General features: G+C 35.1%; 1 protein-coding gene across 5 annotated transcripts in view; it reads left to right on the top strand.

The window, feature by feature from the left end:
• Window positions 1-18,013, top strand: part of LOC106869710 (phosphatase and actin regulator 1) — a 389,302-nt gene that overhangs the window by 91,732 nt on the left and 279,557 nt on the right. For 2 of the 5 annotated variants that reach the window (XM_052970514.1, XM_052970522.1), the window contains exon 2: window positions 12,024-12,074. The exons of the other annotated variants lie outside the window; for them this stretch is intronic. In XM_052970514.1, the coding sequence (XP_052826474.1) occupies window positions 12,024-12,074 (51 nt within the window). The remainder of the gene's footprint in view (window positions 1-12,023; window positions 12,075-18,013) is intronic. 5 annotated transcript variants of the gene reach the window in all.

Genomic DNA, 18,013 nt, shown 5'->3' with positions numbered 1-18,013 from the left:
AGAGTAAGAAAAAAAACTCGAACAAAAAAAATTCAGGAAAGATTTTTTTCAACGGAAAGTCTAGGTGAAGCTCCCAAAAGAAAGTTTGTGTACATAAAAATTAATAATGTGAATGTGGTGTTATTGCCAGATACAGGCAGTTCTATTACAATTATTAACACTGACACATGGAGAAAAATAGGAAAGCCTACATTAGAGAAAATGTTAAACATTGTGAAAGGTGTCTGAGGAAAAAAATTACATTTTTTGGCAGAATGATAACTGAGATTACATTTCGAGGTAAAACCTTGAAAGCAAAAATTTTTGTGTTAAATGATACAACTTGCTTGGTACTGACTGGATGGAATTGTTTAATTCATGGGACCTCCCCATAAATCTGTTCTATAAAAATATAAATGGTTTTTCCTCCAGTAAAAACAAGTCGTCAGACAAAATGAAAGAAAAAATGAAAAATATTTTTCCTGAAGTTCTATCTGATAAATTAGGTCTGTGTACCAAGATGACGGCGTGTTTTCAAATAAAATAAAATGCCATACCAGTATTCAAACCAAAATGAATGTTACGCTTCGCAGCAATGAAGCAAGTTAATGAAGAATTTGAGAGACTAGAAAAAATTGGAGTTATCCAAAAAGTGGAATATTCTAAATGGGCAATTAAGAAAAAGAATCATAAAATCAGAGTGTGCATTAATTTTTCCACTGGTTTAAATGAATGTCTTAAACGTGTCACTATCTACTACTTACTCTGGAGGGTACTTTTTCAAAGTTAAACAGTGGCAAGATATTTTCTAAATTGAATCTCTGATGCATACCTACAAATTAGAGTAGACAATGAATGCTTGAAATATCTAACAGTTGACACAAATAAAGGACTGTATAAGTACAACAGGTTACCATTTGGTTTAAAAGTCAAACCAGCAATTTTTCAACAGATTATGGATGCAATGTTAGCAGACTGGATTTGCAAGTCTATGTCTGGATGAATATACTCATTAAAAGCGAATCCAGGGATCAATGCATAGAGCATGTAAAATATGTATTTGAAAAAATTAAGGATTATGGCTTTACCTTGAGTGTGAACTTTTTTTTACCAGATATAAGATATTTAGGACAAATTATTGACAAAAACTGGATGACAACTTGACCTGTCGATGGCAGACCTAATTAGAAATATGCGTTCTCTGACTAATATAGCAACCATACAAGTATTTTTAGGATTGGCAAATTATTAGCAAAATTATATCCCAAATATGTATAAGGTTAGGGCTCCACTGAATAATTTGCTGAAAAAGATATGAAATGGAATTGGTCAGAAAATTGCCAAAAGGTGTTTGATGAAATTTAAAAAATATTGATATCTGATTTGTCATTAGCTCACTTCAATCCTGCAGCAGAGATTGTTGTCGCTTCAGATGTTCCTGAGTTCGGTATAAGAGCAATAATGCTACATAGATATAAAGGTGGTAATATGAAGGTAGTGGTTCATGCTTCATGTTCTCTGATATCAGCTGAGAAAAATTATACTCAAATCGAAAAAGAAGCTCTAGCAATCAATTTTTGCTGTGGAAAAATTTCACAGATTTTTTTGCACAGTAGAAATTTTCTGTTACAGACTGATCACCGAGTGTTATTATCAATATTTGGATTGAAAAATGGAATTCCTACCTATACTGCTTATAGGTTAGAACATTGGGCTACGATATTATTAAAGTACAATTTGAAAATGGAATATATTCCATCCAAGAAATTAGGCCATGCAGATTGTCTATCCAGACTGATTTAAAAAACACAGACCCATTTGAAGATACTGTGATTGCCTCTTTGCAAGCGAAAATGAAATTTAAAATATTTTGTGTAGTGTCATTCATGAACTGTTAGTTATGTGACCAGACATAAAATCAAAATTGGAGAACGATAAATTTATTATAAAAATGAAAGAAACACCGAAGGCTAAAGGAAATAAAAATATGTGCAACACAAATGCGAACCATTTCTTACTGTGTGACAATGTGTTGATGTAGGCACAAAGAGTTGTAGTGCCAGTCACATTACAAAAGCATTTATTAAAGGAATTTCATATTGGTCACCCAGGGATATCAAGAATGAAGTCACTAATGAGAAGTTATGTATATTAGACTGTGACATTGAAAAGTTGGTGAAATCCTGTGGTGATTGTGCCCTGCCAAGTCACCACCGGTAAAATTTCAAGTGTGGCCTAAAACTGACAGTCCAGTAAATGGCGTGTATTACCTGATTAAAGTAGATAGTTATACTAAGTGGCCAGAAATATGTGGATACTGGAAACCAACCTCTACGGTAACAATAGAATGTCTTCACAAACTCTTTGCAAGATATGTTGTCCCAGACACCATAGTATCCGATACACAGTTAATGGTGTATGAGTTTTAAAACTTTTTCATAATGTATGCAATTGAACACATCTCTTCTCCGCCATATCAAACGGGCAAGTGGAACAGTTCGTGGATACATTTAAAAGAGTATTAAAGAAATCAAGAAACACGCTAGTTGATTGACACAATACTTGAGGGTTAATAAGGTAACTCAAAGCCCAAACACTTGTTCAGGTAAATCACCTGTGGAACTAATGTTTGCTCGATAAAATGTCAATTTTTGACCAGTAAGAAAAACAAATAAGGAAAACATTAAAAATATGACAAAGTATTTTAATATCGGTGCCAAGGTGTTTTTCAAAATATACAAAAATGGAAGTGAAGGTTGAGAAGATGGAGTAGTAACAAAATGAATTGGCAAAATGATGTGTATAGTAAAGAGGTAAAAAATGGGAACACAAAAGACATTTACCAGTTAAAAAATAGATAAACAGAAAAAAGAAAAGATACCCATGGAAGTGCTCTACAGCACCACAAGAAATCAAACCTAGGCATACACAAGAGGAAACAAACAGAATGGTTGCCTAAATGGAAGAAATATTAAACTTTCCTAGGAAGTAAATCTCAAAGGGAGAGATGTTGTGGCAAGAGCTTTTGACACCCCTTGTGGGATTGGAAGAATAGACTAGCCGAACTCTTATAAAGAGTAGCATATTGGTTGAGACTAGAGAAGTCGTAGGAGTTGATGAGAGCTGATGGAAGTCATTGAGAGTTTGTATTTATTGAAGTATCATGTTTAATGGAATAACTTGAAGTACATCGTGTGAAGACAGTTGTGTCTGTCTACGCTTCAGGAAATCTGTATATTCAACGTATAGAAGGATATAAAAATGGAAATTCTAATTTTAGTATAATTATCTATTGTAGATATCATTTGTACTGTAATTTCTAAAGGTGAGTTTGGAATAAAGCAATGCAACTTTTGTGCCCCTGGAATTGTCCTTGCATTTTTAAATCTCTCTCTCAATAGATTTTCCTCATTTTGCATTTCATCATTTGAGGAATAGATAAAATTAATTCCAGGAATGTTTTGCTGACCATAATCATAAAGTTGTCTTGGAGTTGTGATTTGTTCATTGAAAGGGCGTTACCCACTCTGCCATTCATTTAATTGTACCTTCTAAGCCATCATAAGGTTCCTTACCATGAGAAGTAGGAAAGAAGTGCCACTCTACATTAGTTTGGAAATCTATAGAATGATAACATAAAGTTTTAAAGTTTTTACAATTTTGTATTGTGAAGCAGCAACATCTGAAAAATAAATAATTTTGTTGATATTAAAGGCTTTGCTCCTAAGAAAATCTATCAGGTTTTTTTTTTGGAAGAAATGTACTGCTACTGTATCATGCTTCACACAGTCGGATATAATAACAACATTGATGTTAGTCATATCATTGTTTTGTTTATAATAACAGACAAACAGATGGATAGTGGCTTGAGCTTTGTTCTAATGAAATCTTTGTACAGCATCTTGCAAAATGAATGAATAATTCTCTGAAAAATCTGCTATGACTAAGGTTTCTCCTTCACTTAAAGATTCTTTTCTTGAAGTACAAAATTTAGATTGTTCCTTTGCAATGAAATTATGTACTTTAAGTGCATTAAGCTTTTGACAAAATTTTTCAACAAAATCATTTGTTGATTTTGATATATTTTCTAGGATTGTTGTGTCTGTTGTTAGCAATTGCTTATATTGCACTTCATCAATCACGTTCACATTAAACATTTCGTATAAGAATTTTTCAAGCTCTTCTAGTAAAGAATTACAATATGAACAGTTGCCCATGTAGCAGTTGTTTGTTGTTGGGCTGCAAGTAATTGATTCCAAACATTGTTTATAATCAATCAAGTGAAACTTCATATCCTTGCTTAAATCTGATAGTTTCATGCCAGAAATCATTAGTTTTACATTCTGATGAATGGTGCATACACATAGATTATGTGTACCAGCACTGTCTGCAAGTATGCATTCTTTTGGCCTTATCTGTGCAAATTTTGAGAAACTAATTTTTGTGTCAGGATTTTTTGATCTAAATATTTGAAAAGCTTCCTTTAAGTTACAAAGTATGAAATATATTTGCTCATGGATTCCTTTGCCAACTTTTTTTTTATTAATTTAATCCTTTTTTCTTGGCATAACTCTGCTTTTTCATTTTTATAAAACTGAGAAACACAATTGGCAGTTTGTTGAGGAAATGTCTTTTTCTATGGCTAGGATGTGATAAAATCCCTTGCTCATTGACCAGCCTTTTAGCTTATCTAACCATGTAATTCTTTTGAATTTTTCTTAGAGACTAGCTATCTGGCAGAATTGTTAAAATCTGCAGTTTTTCTGGTCTCTTTTTCTGGTGTTGTGAATTTTTCTTTTAACTGTTTGATTATTGGTGTGGGCATACTTCTAGCAAAGAAATGGTGATTGAGGTAGTCAGGATGTGAGATAAAGTAATTAAGCTTAGGTTAGTTTTGCAGCGCAGTACAGCAACAACTATCTCTGCCTATGCCCCACAAGCAGGTCTGCCAAATGAACAAAAAGACCATTTTTATGATATTCTTTTGCAAGCTACTTCGCAGACAAATGACAATGACCTCATCTTCGTGGCTGGTGGTTTCAGTGCCAAGGTATCTTCCATGGTGTACATGGCGGGGCCATGGAATTGGTTCTTAAAAGTCCCAAAATATTGCAAATAAGCATGAAAATATGAACAAATTTGGAAATGCAAATTTCTTGTTTCCAGTATACTTTTATACATTTGTGACTTTTCATTTTTCTGGCAAACACTTTTCAGATTAATATCATTTGGGTAAATACATGCTATCTGATTAATGAGAAGATTATATTTACCAAAGAGAGGGCTAGGGTATTTGAGGAGGGGAACTTATGTCAGAGGATGAAAGGTTAGAGTGTGACAAAAAGATAAAGACAGATGCAGGTATCTTGCCACAACAGAGGGGACATTAGAGTAGGTGACCTTGTACCAAATGATGAAAGATTGGAGGGAAATAGGCAGAAATAGGTGCCTTGCTATAGTGGAGGTACATGGTTACTCAGAGAGAGAGGTACAAGAAAGAGGCCAGAAATAAGTGTGCTGATGTAAAAGAGATACTTGGTTACCTGGTCAGAGGAAAAACAAAAGAAGGAGAGAAGAGAGAGAGAGAGAGAGAGTGACCAAAGAGAAATAGAGAGAGAGAGTAGGAAACAGCAAAAGTGTAAGAAAGAGCAGAAGAGAGATGGTGTAGTGCTAGGGTATACTCACAAATAACATTAGATTGGAGCCTGGTGTTGCCATCCGGTTTCACCAGTCCTCAGTCAAATCGTCCAACCCATGCTAGCATGGAAAGCGGACGTTAAACGATGATGATGATGAGCATAGAATCTGGTTTGAAAAATGCTGACATGAGTTGGATGGCTTGACAGGCACTGACAAGACCAGGGGCTGCATCAGGTTTCATTGTTTTGGCTTGATTTCTACAGTTGGGTGCTTTTTACATGGCACCATCACTGGTGCTGTTTACATGGCACATGCACCAGTGCTTTTTATGTAACACCAACACCTTTTACATGACACCAGCACCAATGCTTTTTATGTCACACCTTGGTTTTAGGATATCAATTCTGTTGTGATGGGCCAGTCTTCTTGAGTACAACAATACGCTACATCTTGGTCCTTTGTCATCTCCTTCATAAGGCTCAGTGTTTTGAGATTGGTCCTCAATACTTCTTCCCATGTCTTCTTGGATTTCCATCTTCCACAGCCTCCTTCCACTTTAAGTGATTCTTTATGCAACAGTCTTCTTCCATCTGTATCATATGACCAAACCAATGCAGTGTTCTGTCTTGCACACTGCATCTAATTCCTCTTATGCCTAATTTTTCTCTGAATGCACTAGTGCTCTGTTGCATGCACACACCGACATTGCATATCCAGAAGAGCATACCAGCTTCATTCCTCTCTTGTCTTCGCATGTCCTCTGCATTCAGGACCCATTTCTCACTACCATATACCATTGCAGTTCATATACATGCATCATACAATCTTCTTTTCACTTGGAGAGAGAGAGAGAGAGAGAGAGACCTTTTTCTATCCTATTCTTATTTTAATCCTATGACAACGGTTTTTTTTTTATCAAGCAACTAGGTTGCATTGAGAGTAATCATCTCAGCTGAGATCAGCAATTAGCGCACGACAATGGTTCGGTGTATATTTACCTCAACCACTTTAACCAGTTTACAGGGGTGGCTCATTTGGTTACCTGCACGTGGCAACAGTATAATCACGCTGATTGAGGTCAGCACTCAGAGCAAGATAATGTTCAGTGTATATTTATGTCAACCACTTTAGTGCAAGTGCTGTTTATTTACCTAAACTGTATCCCTGTGCAGGACGCTCATGCAGTATTATTCCTGAATAAGATTACTCGACAGCACAAGTCAGATCAACTTCATGTATTTACAATCATGTGAATTCAAAAATTGATTTTAGTGTGGTAGAGTTCAAAACAGGGTACCACACACAGTGGCACATCACATTGTGAACAATGGTATCTAGTTTCCTTATGTTTCCCTTTTGCTTTACATACTGTGCATCTCTTTGAAGCATTTGTCTTCTTGGCGTTGAGGGGAAGCAGATGTGGAAAATGTCCACGTCTCTTCACCATGTGGTAAAAAGAGAGTCTGGTGTGGGGACGTCTATGTGTTCTGTACTTTGGCAGGTCTGATGCTTCTATCATTTCATGGGACAATAGATTCCTGAATGTCAATCCATCCCCCACACCACCAAGCATCTGCCAAACCGAATGTGAGTTCATGACACACATGTCAGCTATATACAAGAAAATTTTTTTGTACCATTTCCCGAATTTTCTCACCAATTTGTGTGTCATTGCCAGCTGATCTGAGCAATCAACCCTACCCGTCCCTTCATTGTATGAAACAACTACACTTGGTTTTATTATGGTGTTACTGTCTGCATATTATTTCCTAGTGTCCATCATGCTTGCAGAATGTATTGTGGATAACATGCAGACGTTTTTCTTGTTACTCCACACTAGAGCTAGAATGCTGCTATTGGTGCATTTGTATGCTGTTCCCCCTTTCAAAGTTTTATTTTGTGAAGATTGGGTGGCATGTTTTTCCTGTGAGTCCTCACAGCCTCATAGGGCAGCTACAGGAAGAAGTTTGAACTGGAAAACCAGTTGTTCATATAAATATTGTAGCATTTGTCAAACAAGTTTTCATTCTGTGTCAACACAATATCAATTGACGCTAGAGTAGATGCTGGAAGATACCAATCTGTCCTGACCAGTGTAGATTTTGTAATTCCATGTGTACCCACAGGCTCTACTATTTGATTGGCATATTTTATAAACCTTGACTCCAAAGCGGGCATGTTTGATCGGTTTGTATTGTTTGAACCGGAGCCTTCCCTTGAATTTCCACAAACTCTTATCTGTACAAATGTCCTGTGTGGGGACATGGACTGTTCTGAAATTTTCAGTCACTTTGTCACTAATAGGATTATTTTGTGCAGCCTGTCATCCTGGTTCTTGCCTGAGTTGAAATGTAAATTTCAAAGAAACACCAAAAATCCATCATGTGGCATTGTTCCTGGAAAGAAAGGTGTCGACGTGGTTGGATCCCGATTCCAATATGACACCAGGGTCAGTTTCTTCATGATGTCTGTCAGTATCAGCAGGGCAAGTACAACTTTGATTTCGTCCCCTGTTGTTGAAAACCAATCACCATCGTGTCTGGGTCTGACATGCTGGGGGTGGTTTTCAGCATAGTCATTTGTTTTGTTTGTTATATATTGGAACATTTCATCCATCAAAAACTCTTGGAAAATTTCCAATGACGAGCTTCCATGTTCAAAGTTTTCCTTTATACCAGGCATACCAGTAAACTCATGCTGTTGGATGAAATTGTCTCTTGCTCACCACATGACATTCTGTTATCCAGGGCCATTCACTACTGCTCACCCATACCTTTGATTCACTGGAATACCATCATTGCTATCAGAATCATCTGATTCTGAACTAGGAAAATACTCACTCTCTGAGTCATCATCTGAACTGGAAGAAACAACTGGTGAGGTGGTGGGGCTTGGTGTGACGACTGTAAATTCAATGAAACAGGACACAACTATGAAGTCGATGGAGCCAGAGTAGTAGGACGTGGCGACTGTAAATTTGACGAAACAGGATGTGATGACGAAGTTGACAGAGCTAGAGTGGCGGGACCAACCTATCAGATTATTAATATTTACATGAAATATCTAATTGGCCTATCAGTCAGCAGGTGAACCAGTACTAACTCAGGCGATAGGTTCTAAGTTAGGCAACGTATAATTACGTTGACTGATTTAAAGCATGTACATTGCAAACGTAAGTTTACATCAACTGTTTTAAAAGGGTTAACAATTAAACTTTTGGCACATCCTCCTTCACTGCTAGTCAGGTCACCTAGGTAGCAGAAATTATCCACAACTTTCACAGAGCCTCTGGGACATTTGAGGAAGTCCTTGTATCTGTAGTCTTTATGGCTCCTGTACATCTTCCACATACAAACACTACTTTCTCTGTTAACCTTCCTACTATTCCACTGCACCTCTGGTGTATCCATAGCTTGCACTGGTTACACCAAATGGAATTTCTACCTGCACCCATCCTATATATCAAGTAGGGGCATTTACCTGAAGCAGGTAGAGTCCTGTCTGATTTCTTGCTTACTAGGGAATGTGATCTTTGCTAAGTTAACTTAAGATCCTGTAATTCCAGGTTTTGTTTCCACTCCTAGAATTTCTTTGGTAATTCTGTTATAGATTCTGCTATGTGGGCAAGATCATCAGCATATTGTAGTTACCATGGGCTTCCAGTTTTAAATTGCTCTGTTATGGCCTGGAGGATGATGATGAATAGGAGGGGTCCTAGGACTGAGCCTTGGTGAACACCTACCTGTACACTAAATTCTTCACTGTACTTATGGCTAACTCATACCTCACTAACAGTACTGCTGTACATAGCCTGTACTGCTTTCACAAGCCATTCATCTACCCTCTAGTTTCCTCTGAGATCATTACTGTTTATATTTTAACTTATTTAATTCAACATAGGAAAAAAAATCAAATCTGTAATTTAGTATCTCCTGTTCAGTCATATCAGTCAAAATAGATCTTAGCTTCCATAAATCTGCTTTTGTAGGTTAAGGAAATTTTCCCAAATCCCTTTAAAGGTTACTTTTGCTGTTATTGAAAGTAAGGAACTGATGCTTGCCTTCCTCTTTCTGAGGTTTGATAAAGTACATGTAATGAATTGGTATTGATTCAGTTAACTATACTTCTATCTTACAAGTATATAGCCTAGTGTCTGTGTAAGATATAAAGTCATCCTGTTATTTTCAAAACGATGTTAAAATATCAAGTGGTCAATTATTTTGGTTTTATGCAATATGCCATTATTGAGTTACCAAGTTATTTCTCAAACTGTCTTCTTCAGTGATATTGATAAAAGTACATTTTATTTATACATGTTTCTTATCTTTTAGATTAAATTCTCTTTTTACTCGTCATTGCATGAAGGATTTTTTTCTCTACTCTTGACTTTATGGGTCATTCCATAAATAATGCGGTTTTAAAAATTACACGAGCTAAAAGTCAGAGTGGGGGGATAAACTACCTGCATCAACTTGCTATAAAAGCAGGTAGTAATTTTACCTTCTCCTTATTCTTAGTGCAAGTTTTGAAGAGTGTAGTTTGATTTTAGCAGTTATTTTTTCAAAGCTGTAATGGAAGGAACAAAGGAGAATATTCGGCATATTTTGCTTTATGAGTTCAATAAAGGCAACAACATGATGGAAAGTGTGAGGAATATTAATGAGGTATATGGGGATCAGACAATAAACATCAGCCAGTGTCAATGGTGGTTCCAGAAATTCTGAGCCGGAAACGTCAGCCTAGAAGATGAACTTTGTCCTGGAAGATCTGTAGAGCTTGACGAGAAGTCCTGCAAACTCTGGTGGAACAAAATCCCACAGTAACTGTTTAGGAACTAGCAGAGAAGCTTGGATTTGGTCATTCAACCATTCATCGACACCTGCATGCCATCGGAAAAGTCAGTAAATTAGGTCAGTGGGTTTCTCACAAACTTTCCGAATCTAATTGCGCGCAGAGAGTGAATGTGTGTTCTTTGCTGTCATGTCTCAGGAATGAACTTTGTTTTGGACCAAATAGTGACTGGTGATGAGAAATGGATTCTCTATAAAAATGTCAAATGCCAAAGTCAGTGGGTAGGGAAAAAGAGAAACACCGGCACCTCAGACTAAAGAAGGTCTTCACCATGTAAGGTGTTGTTATCTGTTTGGTGGGATATGAAAGGTTTAGTCCGCTTTGAACTTTTAAACCCAAATGAAACGATAACAAAGGAGATCTACTGTGAGCTGCTTGAGTGGCTTAAGTCAGTGCTAGAAGAAAAACAACCATCTTTGGTTTCAAGACGAAAGGTGTCCTTTCACCAGGATAATGCTCAGCCACATATGGCGAGGATGACATTCCAGAGGCTGGAGTAGTTTGAATGGCAAACGTTGCCCCATCCACCATATTTAGTGGACATTGCTCCATCTGATTATCATTTATTCTGCAGTCTTCAAAATCATTTGGACAGAAAAAATTTGAATTCTGTAAATGAGGTCAGAACAGTACTGGATGAGTATTTTTCGTCATGGTCAAGTAAATTTTGGAAGAGGGGCCTTGCAAGTCTACCAGATAGGTGGAAGAGCATTGTAGAAAATGAAGGAGAGTATATTTTAGATTAAAAAAGAACTTTATTTATCATAATTTTGAAAAATAAAAGAAGTATAAAAAAACTGCAATATTTATGGGATGACCCAATATATATATATATATATATATATATATATATATATATATATATATATATATATATGTATATAAAATGGTTGTGCTGTTTAAACACTGACATTCAAGTGGGAGAAAACAGAAACTATATTATAAGAAGTCAATATCAGAGAGTAAAAGACAGTTAGCTAGAAAACATACTTGTAAGAATAGCTGAAGAATGGAATAAAAATGAAGCCAGTTTTTTAAAGGATTTTTTTTAAAGCCAAGATAAACCTGTCAAATATTATTTTTGGATGACCCTATTTCTTTATCTCAGGTGATGAATCTATATATCATTATTGCTCTAATTGCTTCAGTGTTCTATTTTCAATCTTATTAAATTAAGTAATGTTAATCCTGTCTCCTTCCCCAATTCTATATCAATGTATTAGCTGTGACCAACTCTAGTGGTATATTAGTGCTCTTCATACTTCATTAGAACTTATCTTGTTTAGTATTTTTTATAAACTGAGGAAGTTTTAAAACAAGTTAATTTCTGGTTATTTCTGCTCAAATTCAATAATCTAATGTTTTTGGTATCATGCTGCCATATATTAAAGATATGCCCATCATAGTATTTTTACTTTTATAGTTTTTGTTGAACCATTTTTCTTGAAGCATTGATGTTGCCATTATGATTATTTTGTTTGTGATTTTTAAAAATTTATTCTTTGTTTTCTTTATTAAAATATATTGATTTTTTTCCTTATTCAAACTGGCAGAAACCACAAAAAGTCAAACTTTGAAGAAACACCACTGCATAAAGCCAAAAGGTCAGGTGAATTTTTTAAAAGAATCTTGCATTTTTAAAACTTCCTAATCTTTTTAGAGCTGCATATCTTTTGAAATTTCTTCTGGATTTCACTTCTAATGTTTGCTTGAATGAGTGGCTTTTGGTTTCCTAGTTTAGTTAACTTAATGGATTTTTCTTCTTGATACTTTTTTTTCTTTTACTGGAGGATGTTTATGTTGGAATTGTGAAAAGAGACCAAATGTATTGCTTATGGTATGTGGATGCATGTGTTTACACACACATTATACCATTGTAATCACTCTGTATTTTAAGAAAAATATTCATTCATGGAAACAGTTTAACTTGGATTCCCCATTGTTAGTTTTTTTAAAAATCAATATAATTATTTATTTCAACCCATTCTGGCATGTGATATGCAGGTTTGCAATCCAGTCTTCCCAAATTATTTCTTCTCTGAGATGATCCAATATTTTTAGGTTGAACCTGACTGCTTTTGGCTAGGTCTTCTTTAATCTCTCTTGGCATGTTATTGTTGGTGATGTTTCCAGCTACATAGTATTGTTTACAGATTTAGCTGAGGAACATAAGCTAAGATGTTTTTCTTTCTATTAACCACAATAATGATATGGGCTGGATGTGTGTTTACTGTGAAATTGATTCTAGAATTATCTTCCTTTTGTTGAGAGGAGGAGGGGGGTTAAAGGGGGAAAGGACAGTGCCCATAACCTATTATAGAGCTTCCAAGACTGGTGAGAGGGGTAGAAGTTAGCTTCAAACTGTTTGCAACAGAGTAGATTGCACTAAAGGAACCCAAGTAGGCCATGGCAGGATTTGAACTCAAAATGCAAAGAGCTGTAGTAAATACCACAAGGTACCTTTTTCCATGCCCTTTTATTTATTAACTCCAGACAGATTGCAACAACATTGACTTTGGCTGGATTTGAACTCAGAGTGCAGGATGCTGGAACATAGTGATACTTTCACAACTCTATCATCTTAAGCTTATATTAATGTAATGAAATGAATCTAGTGCTTCTATCATATATGTCATCACTTTACAAGTTGTGTTCTAAGTTTCAGGGTATCCTTTATCATTCAATAGTCACATAAATGGGCGAGCTGCTTTTAATACTAAAACAAAATATGGCTGAAGTTGAATACCAGCCTTTTGAGGATTTCCTCTTCAAGCAAGTATGACATTAAGTAATGAGTTGCTATATGAAAAAGTTGAGAGAGTGAGTCATATTAAAAAACTTGTTTCTAATGTTCATAATTATAAACAGAAGTAGGACTTTGGTATCTGCATCCACAAATATGCATGAACATGAATGCACACACATACATTTGTGTTTTGAGCATTCTTTGGATTCAGTGCTTCTATATAGTGGTAAGAAATTCTCAGAATTGCACAGCAGAAGATCTTCAGAGAAGAAACCCACTTCAGGCAAGTGTTTTGGCCCTTAACTTCTTACATTCTAAGGGGGCTGGTCTGCGTCCAGATCATAACTCATCGGTGCCCTTCTATTGACACTTTTTAGCTACTTGGATATCAGAGACTTGTGCATTTAAACTGCTTAGAGATTTTAACTAGTTGTAACTCCTCTCTGATTCAGCTTTCAAAGTTATACTTAAAGAAGAAATAATGTCAGTTGTCATGGTAGCAGTAAATTGTCAACGCTTTCACAATGAATCACTCAGAGTTATTTCCCTTAACATTAAGATACCAAAATATTGTCTTCAAATAGTATGGAGTCATTTTTGTTCCTCCTTGACCAGATCCAGTTGGAACATCTTTCTGTTGTCTCTATATATTTATGTATGTCATCATAATTTATCATCCACTTTTCCATGCTTGCATGGGTTGGATAGAGTATATTTGAGGCAGATTTTCTGCAGTTAGATGCTCTTCCTGTTGCCAAGCAAAGTAATATTTCCCCATGGCCAGACATGTTCTTGCAAAATATTGGAAATGAATGACATTGCTTGTATGACAGTAACACTCATTTACAACTATCATGCAATGTTAAGACAAGGGGACACAAACACACACATAAGACTGGCTTCTTTCTGTTTTCATCTACCAAATCCATTCAAAGGCTTTGGTTCGTCCAGGGCTATGGTAGAAGATACTTACCCAAAGTGCTATGTAATAGGATTGAACCTGGAGCCATGTGGTTGGGAAGCAAACTTCTTACCACATAGCCAGTATATACCAATATCTGGCACCCTCTGAAGCTCTGTGGATGCTGTGAATCTATTGATTGTCTTTCTTTTGTGGCATATTCATAAGTAGAGTAGTGGTAAGTGGGGTAGGCACTTCCTTTAGGAAACTGCCCATGTACGGCAGACGTGATCAACTCTGCAATACTATCTTAGAACACCAACTTCATATATAGGTGCAGCTATAGCTGTGTGGTTAAGAAGCTCACTTTGTGACCAACTAGTTTTGAACTTAGTCCCATTCAATGCCTTATGAGTGAATTCAGTAGAGAGAAACTGTGTGGAAGTGTATTGTGTATGTGTATGCATGCACACCAGTGTTTCCCTCCCACCATCCATCGTATAACAACTGGTGTTTGGTTTTGACCCTGTAACTTAACAGTTCAGCAAAAGAAACTAATAGAATAAGTACCAGACTTATGAAATTAAGTGCTGGAGTCCTAAAACCCTTCAAGGTAGTGCCCTGTCATGGCTGCTGTGCAATGACTGAAACAAATAAAAGGTTAGAAGGATATATATATATATATATATATATATATATATATATATATATATATATATATATATATATATACTAAAGTCACCCTCCAAATTAGTTCAAATTGTTGATCTCAGGTATATACAGATAACATAAAATCTATCAGTTGATGTGTATCAGTGCTGCACAAGTAAAACAAATTAAAATTTTGAGTTAGAATTAGCTCTAATAATATAAACATTATTGATGGTACTGATGAGCTGAAATAACAGCAAAAATATCAATAGCTACCATTCTCATTCACCTACAAGGTAATTTGTTTCACCTGGTTGTGAGGTATACATTGTTTTTTTAACACTCTATATTTTAAAGAGACTTTCTTGGATGAAATGCTGCAGCCTAAAAGCATTTAGACAAAACACATGCATTGTGTGATATCCATAATGTTTACATTAATAGAGCTTAATTTGAAGAATTCATAAAAATCATTTGGAAATTTGAAACAAATGTAGAGTTTTGTGTTAAGAAGAATGGATGAGTAAACACATGTATACAGAAACTTAGCAACTCGCTATCTTTTTTTGTAGTCATTGAGTTACAAATGTTCGAGGAGGAAAATTAATGGTATCAATCTTACTGGTTTATGAGGATCTGCAAAGAACATGGGTGCTGCCTCTTCCTCCAACCCCAAGACATTAAAAAAAAAAAAGATAAAAAACAAACAAGCAAGAAAATAAAAACTATAGAAGCATTGAATATCATAACCCAAAATGGAATATGATAATCATTTGTTATGAAGTTTTGATATGGTAGTTACAAATGTGCTAGGTTTTGCTCCATATATTACTTATCAGTAAACAGTTAGTTGTGTCTCTACTAGAAATTGAGCTGATAGACTTTTACTTTGTCTTTTAGTTTTTAGTTTTGGTTTTGGTCATTTGAAAATATTGGTAAGAAAATATTGGTTTTCTTTCAAAAAAAAAAAAAAGGATAAAAATGGTTTATATTCTAGTTTAATAGCTTTGATTATTGGTTCTTGCTAACAGTCAACAGAGTTAGTAGTTTTTTGAAGAGTAAGATAAACCAACAAACAAATCAAAGATACATATGGGATTAGGAAAGTCTAAGTCTCCTGGGATTACAGAGGCTTTATTTCTGTGATTTCTAACCGGTTTCAATGAAAATTCAACAGCTATTTTATAATAGCTTCTTTTTACTAGTTTCTCTTTTCCCTCACAATCCTTAATAATTTTGCTTCAGAAGATTCTGTAGACATTTGTTTATACCTCATAGCTATGAGGCCATTGCCAAATAATTTACATTCACTTGATAAACTGAACTTTTAGCTATTGTTAAAAATGTATTAGCTGTAAAGGGAAAAAGAAGATATCTCCTGTTTATGTCTTCCAGAGAAACGGTTCACTAATAGAAAAATAGTGTTGTTTTATTTTGTTTTACTACTAATGGTTTAAAATCTGTCATATTTAATATGCATGTTCTTTGTTCCTTTGTTATTCTTTACATGATTTTTTCCCCCCATTAACAGACATATTTTTTAAATTATCTGGTTTTTTTTGCATGACTATCCCTGCATTTCAACAAATTACTGGAATGTTAACTATTGAATTCAAACTTTGGTGCGGCAGAATTACCTATTTCTTATTTCTTTATTGCTCATGAGGGGCTAAACATAGAGGGGACAAACAAGGACAGACAAAGGGATTAAGTCGATTACATCAACCCCAGGATGAAAGGCAAAGTCGACCTTGGCGGAATTTGAACTCAGAACATAACGGCAGACGAAATACTGCTAAGCATTTCGCTTAACAGGGTAACGTTTCTGCCAGCTCACCGCCTGTTACCTATTTCTCAATAGGTGACGAAATAAAAAAAAAAACAAACAAACAAAAAATAAAAACCTCATTAACTCTCCACTCCATAATCAAGCTTGTTACTCTCTATTTTAATCTATTAAGATCAAATAAATGAAATACAAGTAGAGGGAAGTGAAGAAAATAGAAAATTAAAACTCCTTAAATGTCAAGGTAATATTGGCTTCAGATTTTGGCACAAGGCCAGCAATTTCAGGGGAGGGGCATGTGGATTGCATTAATCCCAGAGTTCAACTGGTACGTATTTTATCCACTCAGCGGAATTTGAACTCATAACATAAAGTCAGACAAAATGCAGCTAAGCATTTTAGCAGACATGCAAAAGATTCTTCCAGCTCACTGCCTTAAATGTCAAGGTAATATTGAAAATACTGTTAATATCGAATTGCTTGAATTTCATTTAACCCTCTGTCTACCAATGGGTCCAATGGACTCATTTCAGTTTTTTCAGTTGCTTTTTCCTACTGTTTATATTATTTGATTCTGATGATTTCTCGTAACTCTTATTTTTTCTTGACTCTCTTTTATTTGTTAAATAGGAAATTTTCCGTATGTTTATATAAGCTAGAAAATTTTACTTTATGCATTCATTACTGTATGGGTCCATTGGACCCTCGAATTAAATTCAGACAATACTCTCGTCATTCCAAACAGAATAAAAGCAGTTTCAAATATTATTTTCCTAGATATTTATCAGATATAAAATAGATAAAATTGTATTCAATTTATTTGCTGAATTTTAGATAGAATGGGAAAAATTATGAAAATATTCCTATAAATTTGTGTGGTATTGCATCACCTTCAATCTGCTAGGTTATAGGGTAGTGCAATATTTCTATGTAATGACAGAATTCTTACAATATATTGCATCATCTTTCAGGAGAGTATAAATATGTCAGAACAATATCTGCCTTTAGTCTGCTATTAAGTTTCATATGCTGTAAAAACCCATGTAATTTACGCACTTTTTTTGTATAAATAAAAATAACTTTACATCAGTTGATCATTTCCAGAATTTTCTTAGAAAAGTCTGACGTTCATGCTGGTAAACATGGTCCGGGCCATGGTTTACAATGCTTGGAGTTTCTACCTATCACAATGGAGCACCATTGATATCACAATGAAGCACATTGATATACACACACACATATATACATACATATATATATACACACACACACACATATATATATATATACATACATACATATATCTGGCATCCAAAACTCAGAGATTTATCATGGCTACTGAATAAGTGTCACATATTTTTACAGATAAATTCCTCTATTTGCATAATATCGAGGTCTCTTTCTTTTGTTGTCCTTCCTGTCAAATATATATATATATATATATATATATATATATATA

Source organism: Octopus bimaculoides, chromosome 9 (genome assembly GCF_001194135.2).
Source record: "Octopus bimaculoides isolate UCB-OBI-ISO-001 chromosome 9, ASM119413v2, whole genome shotgun sequence".
In the NCBI taxonomy this organism is placed as follows: domain Eukaryota; kingdom Metazoa; phylum Mollusca; class Cephalopoda; order Octopoda; family Octopodidae; genus Octopus; species Octopus bimaculoides.
The sequence above is the reverse complement of the archived record's forward strand: the minus strand, read 5'-3'. Positions and strand labels throughout refer to the sequence as shown.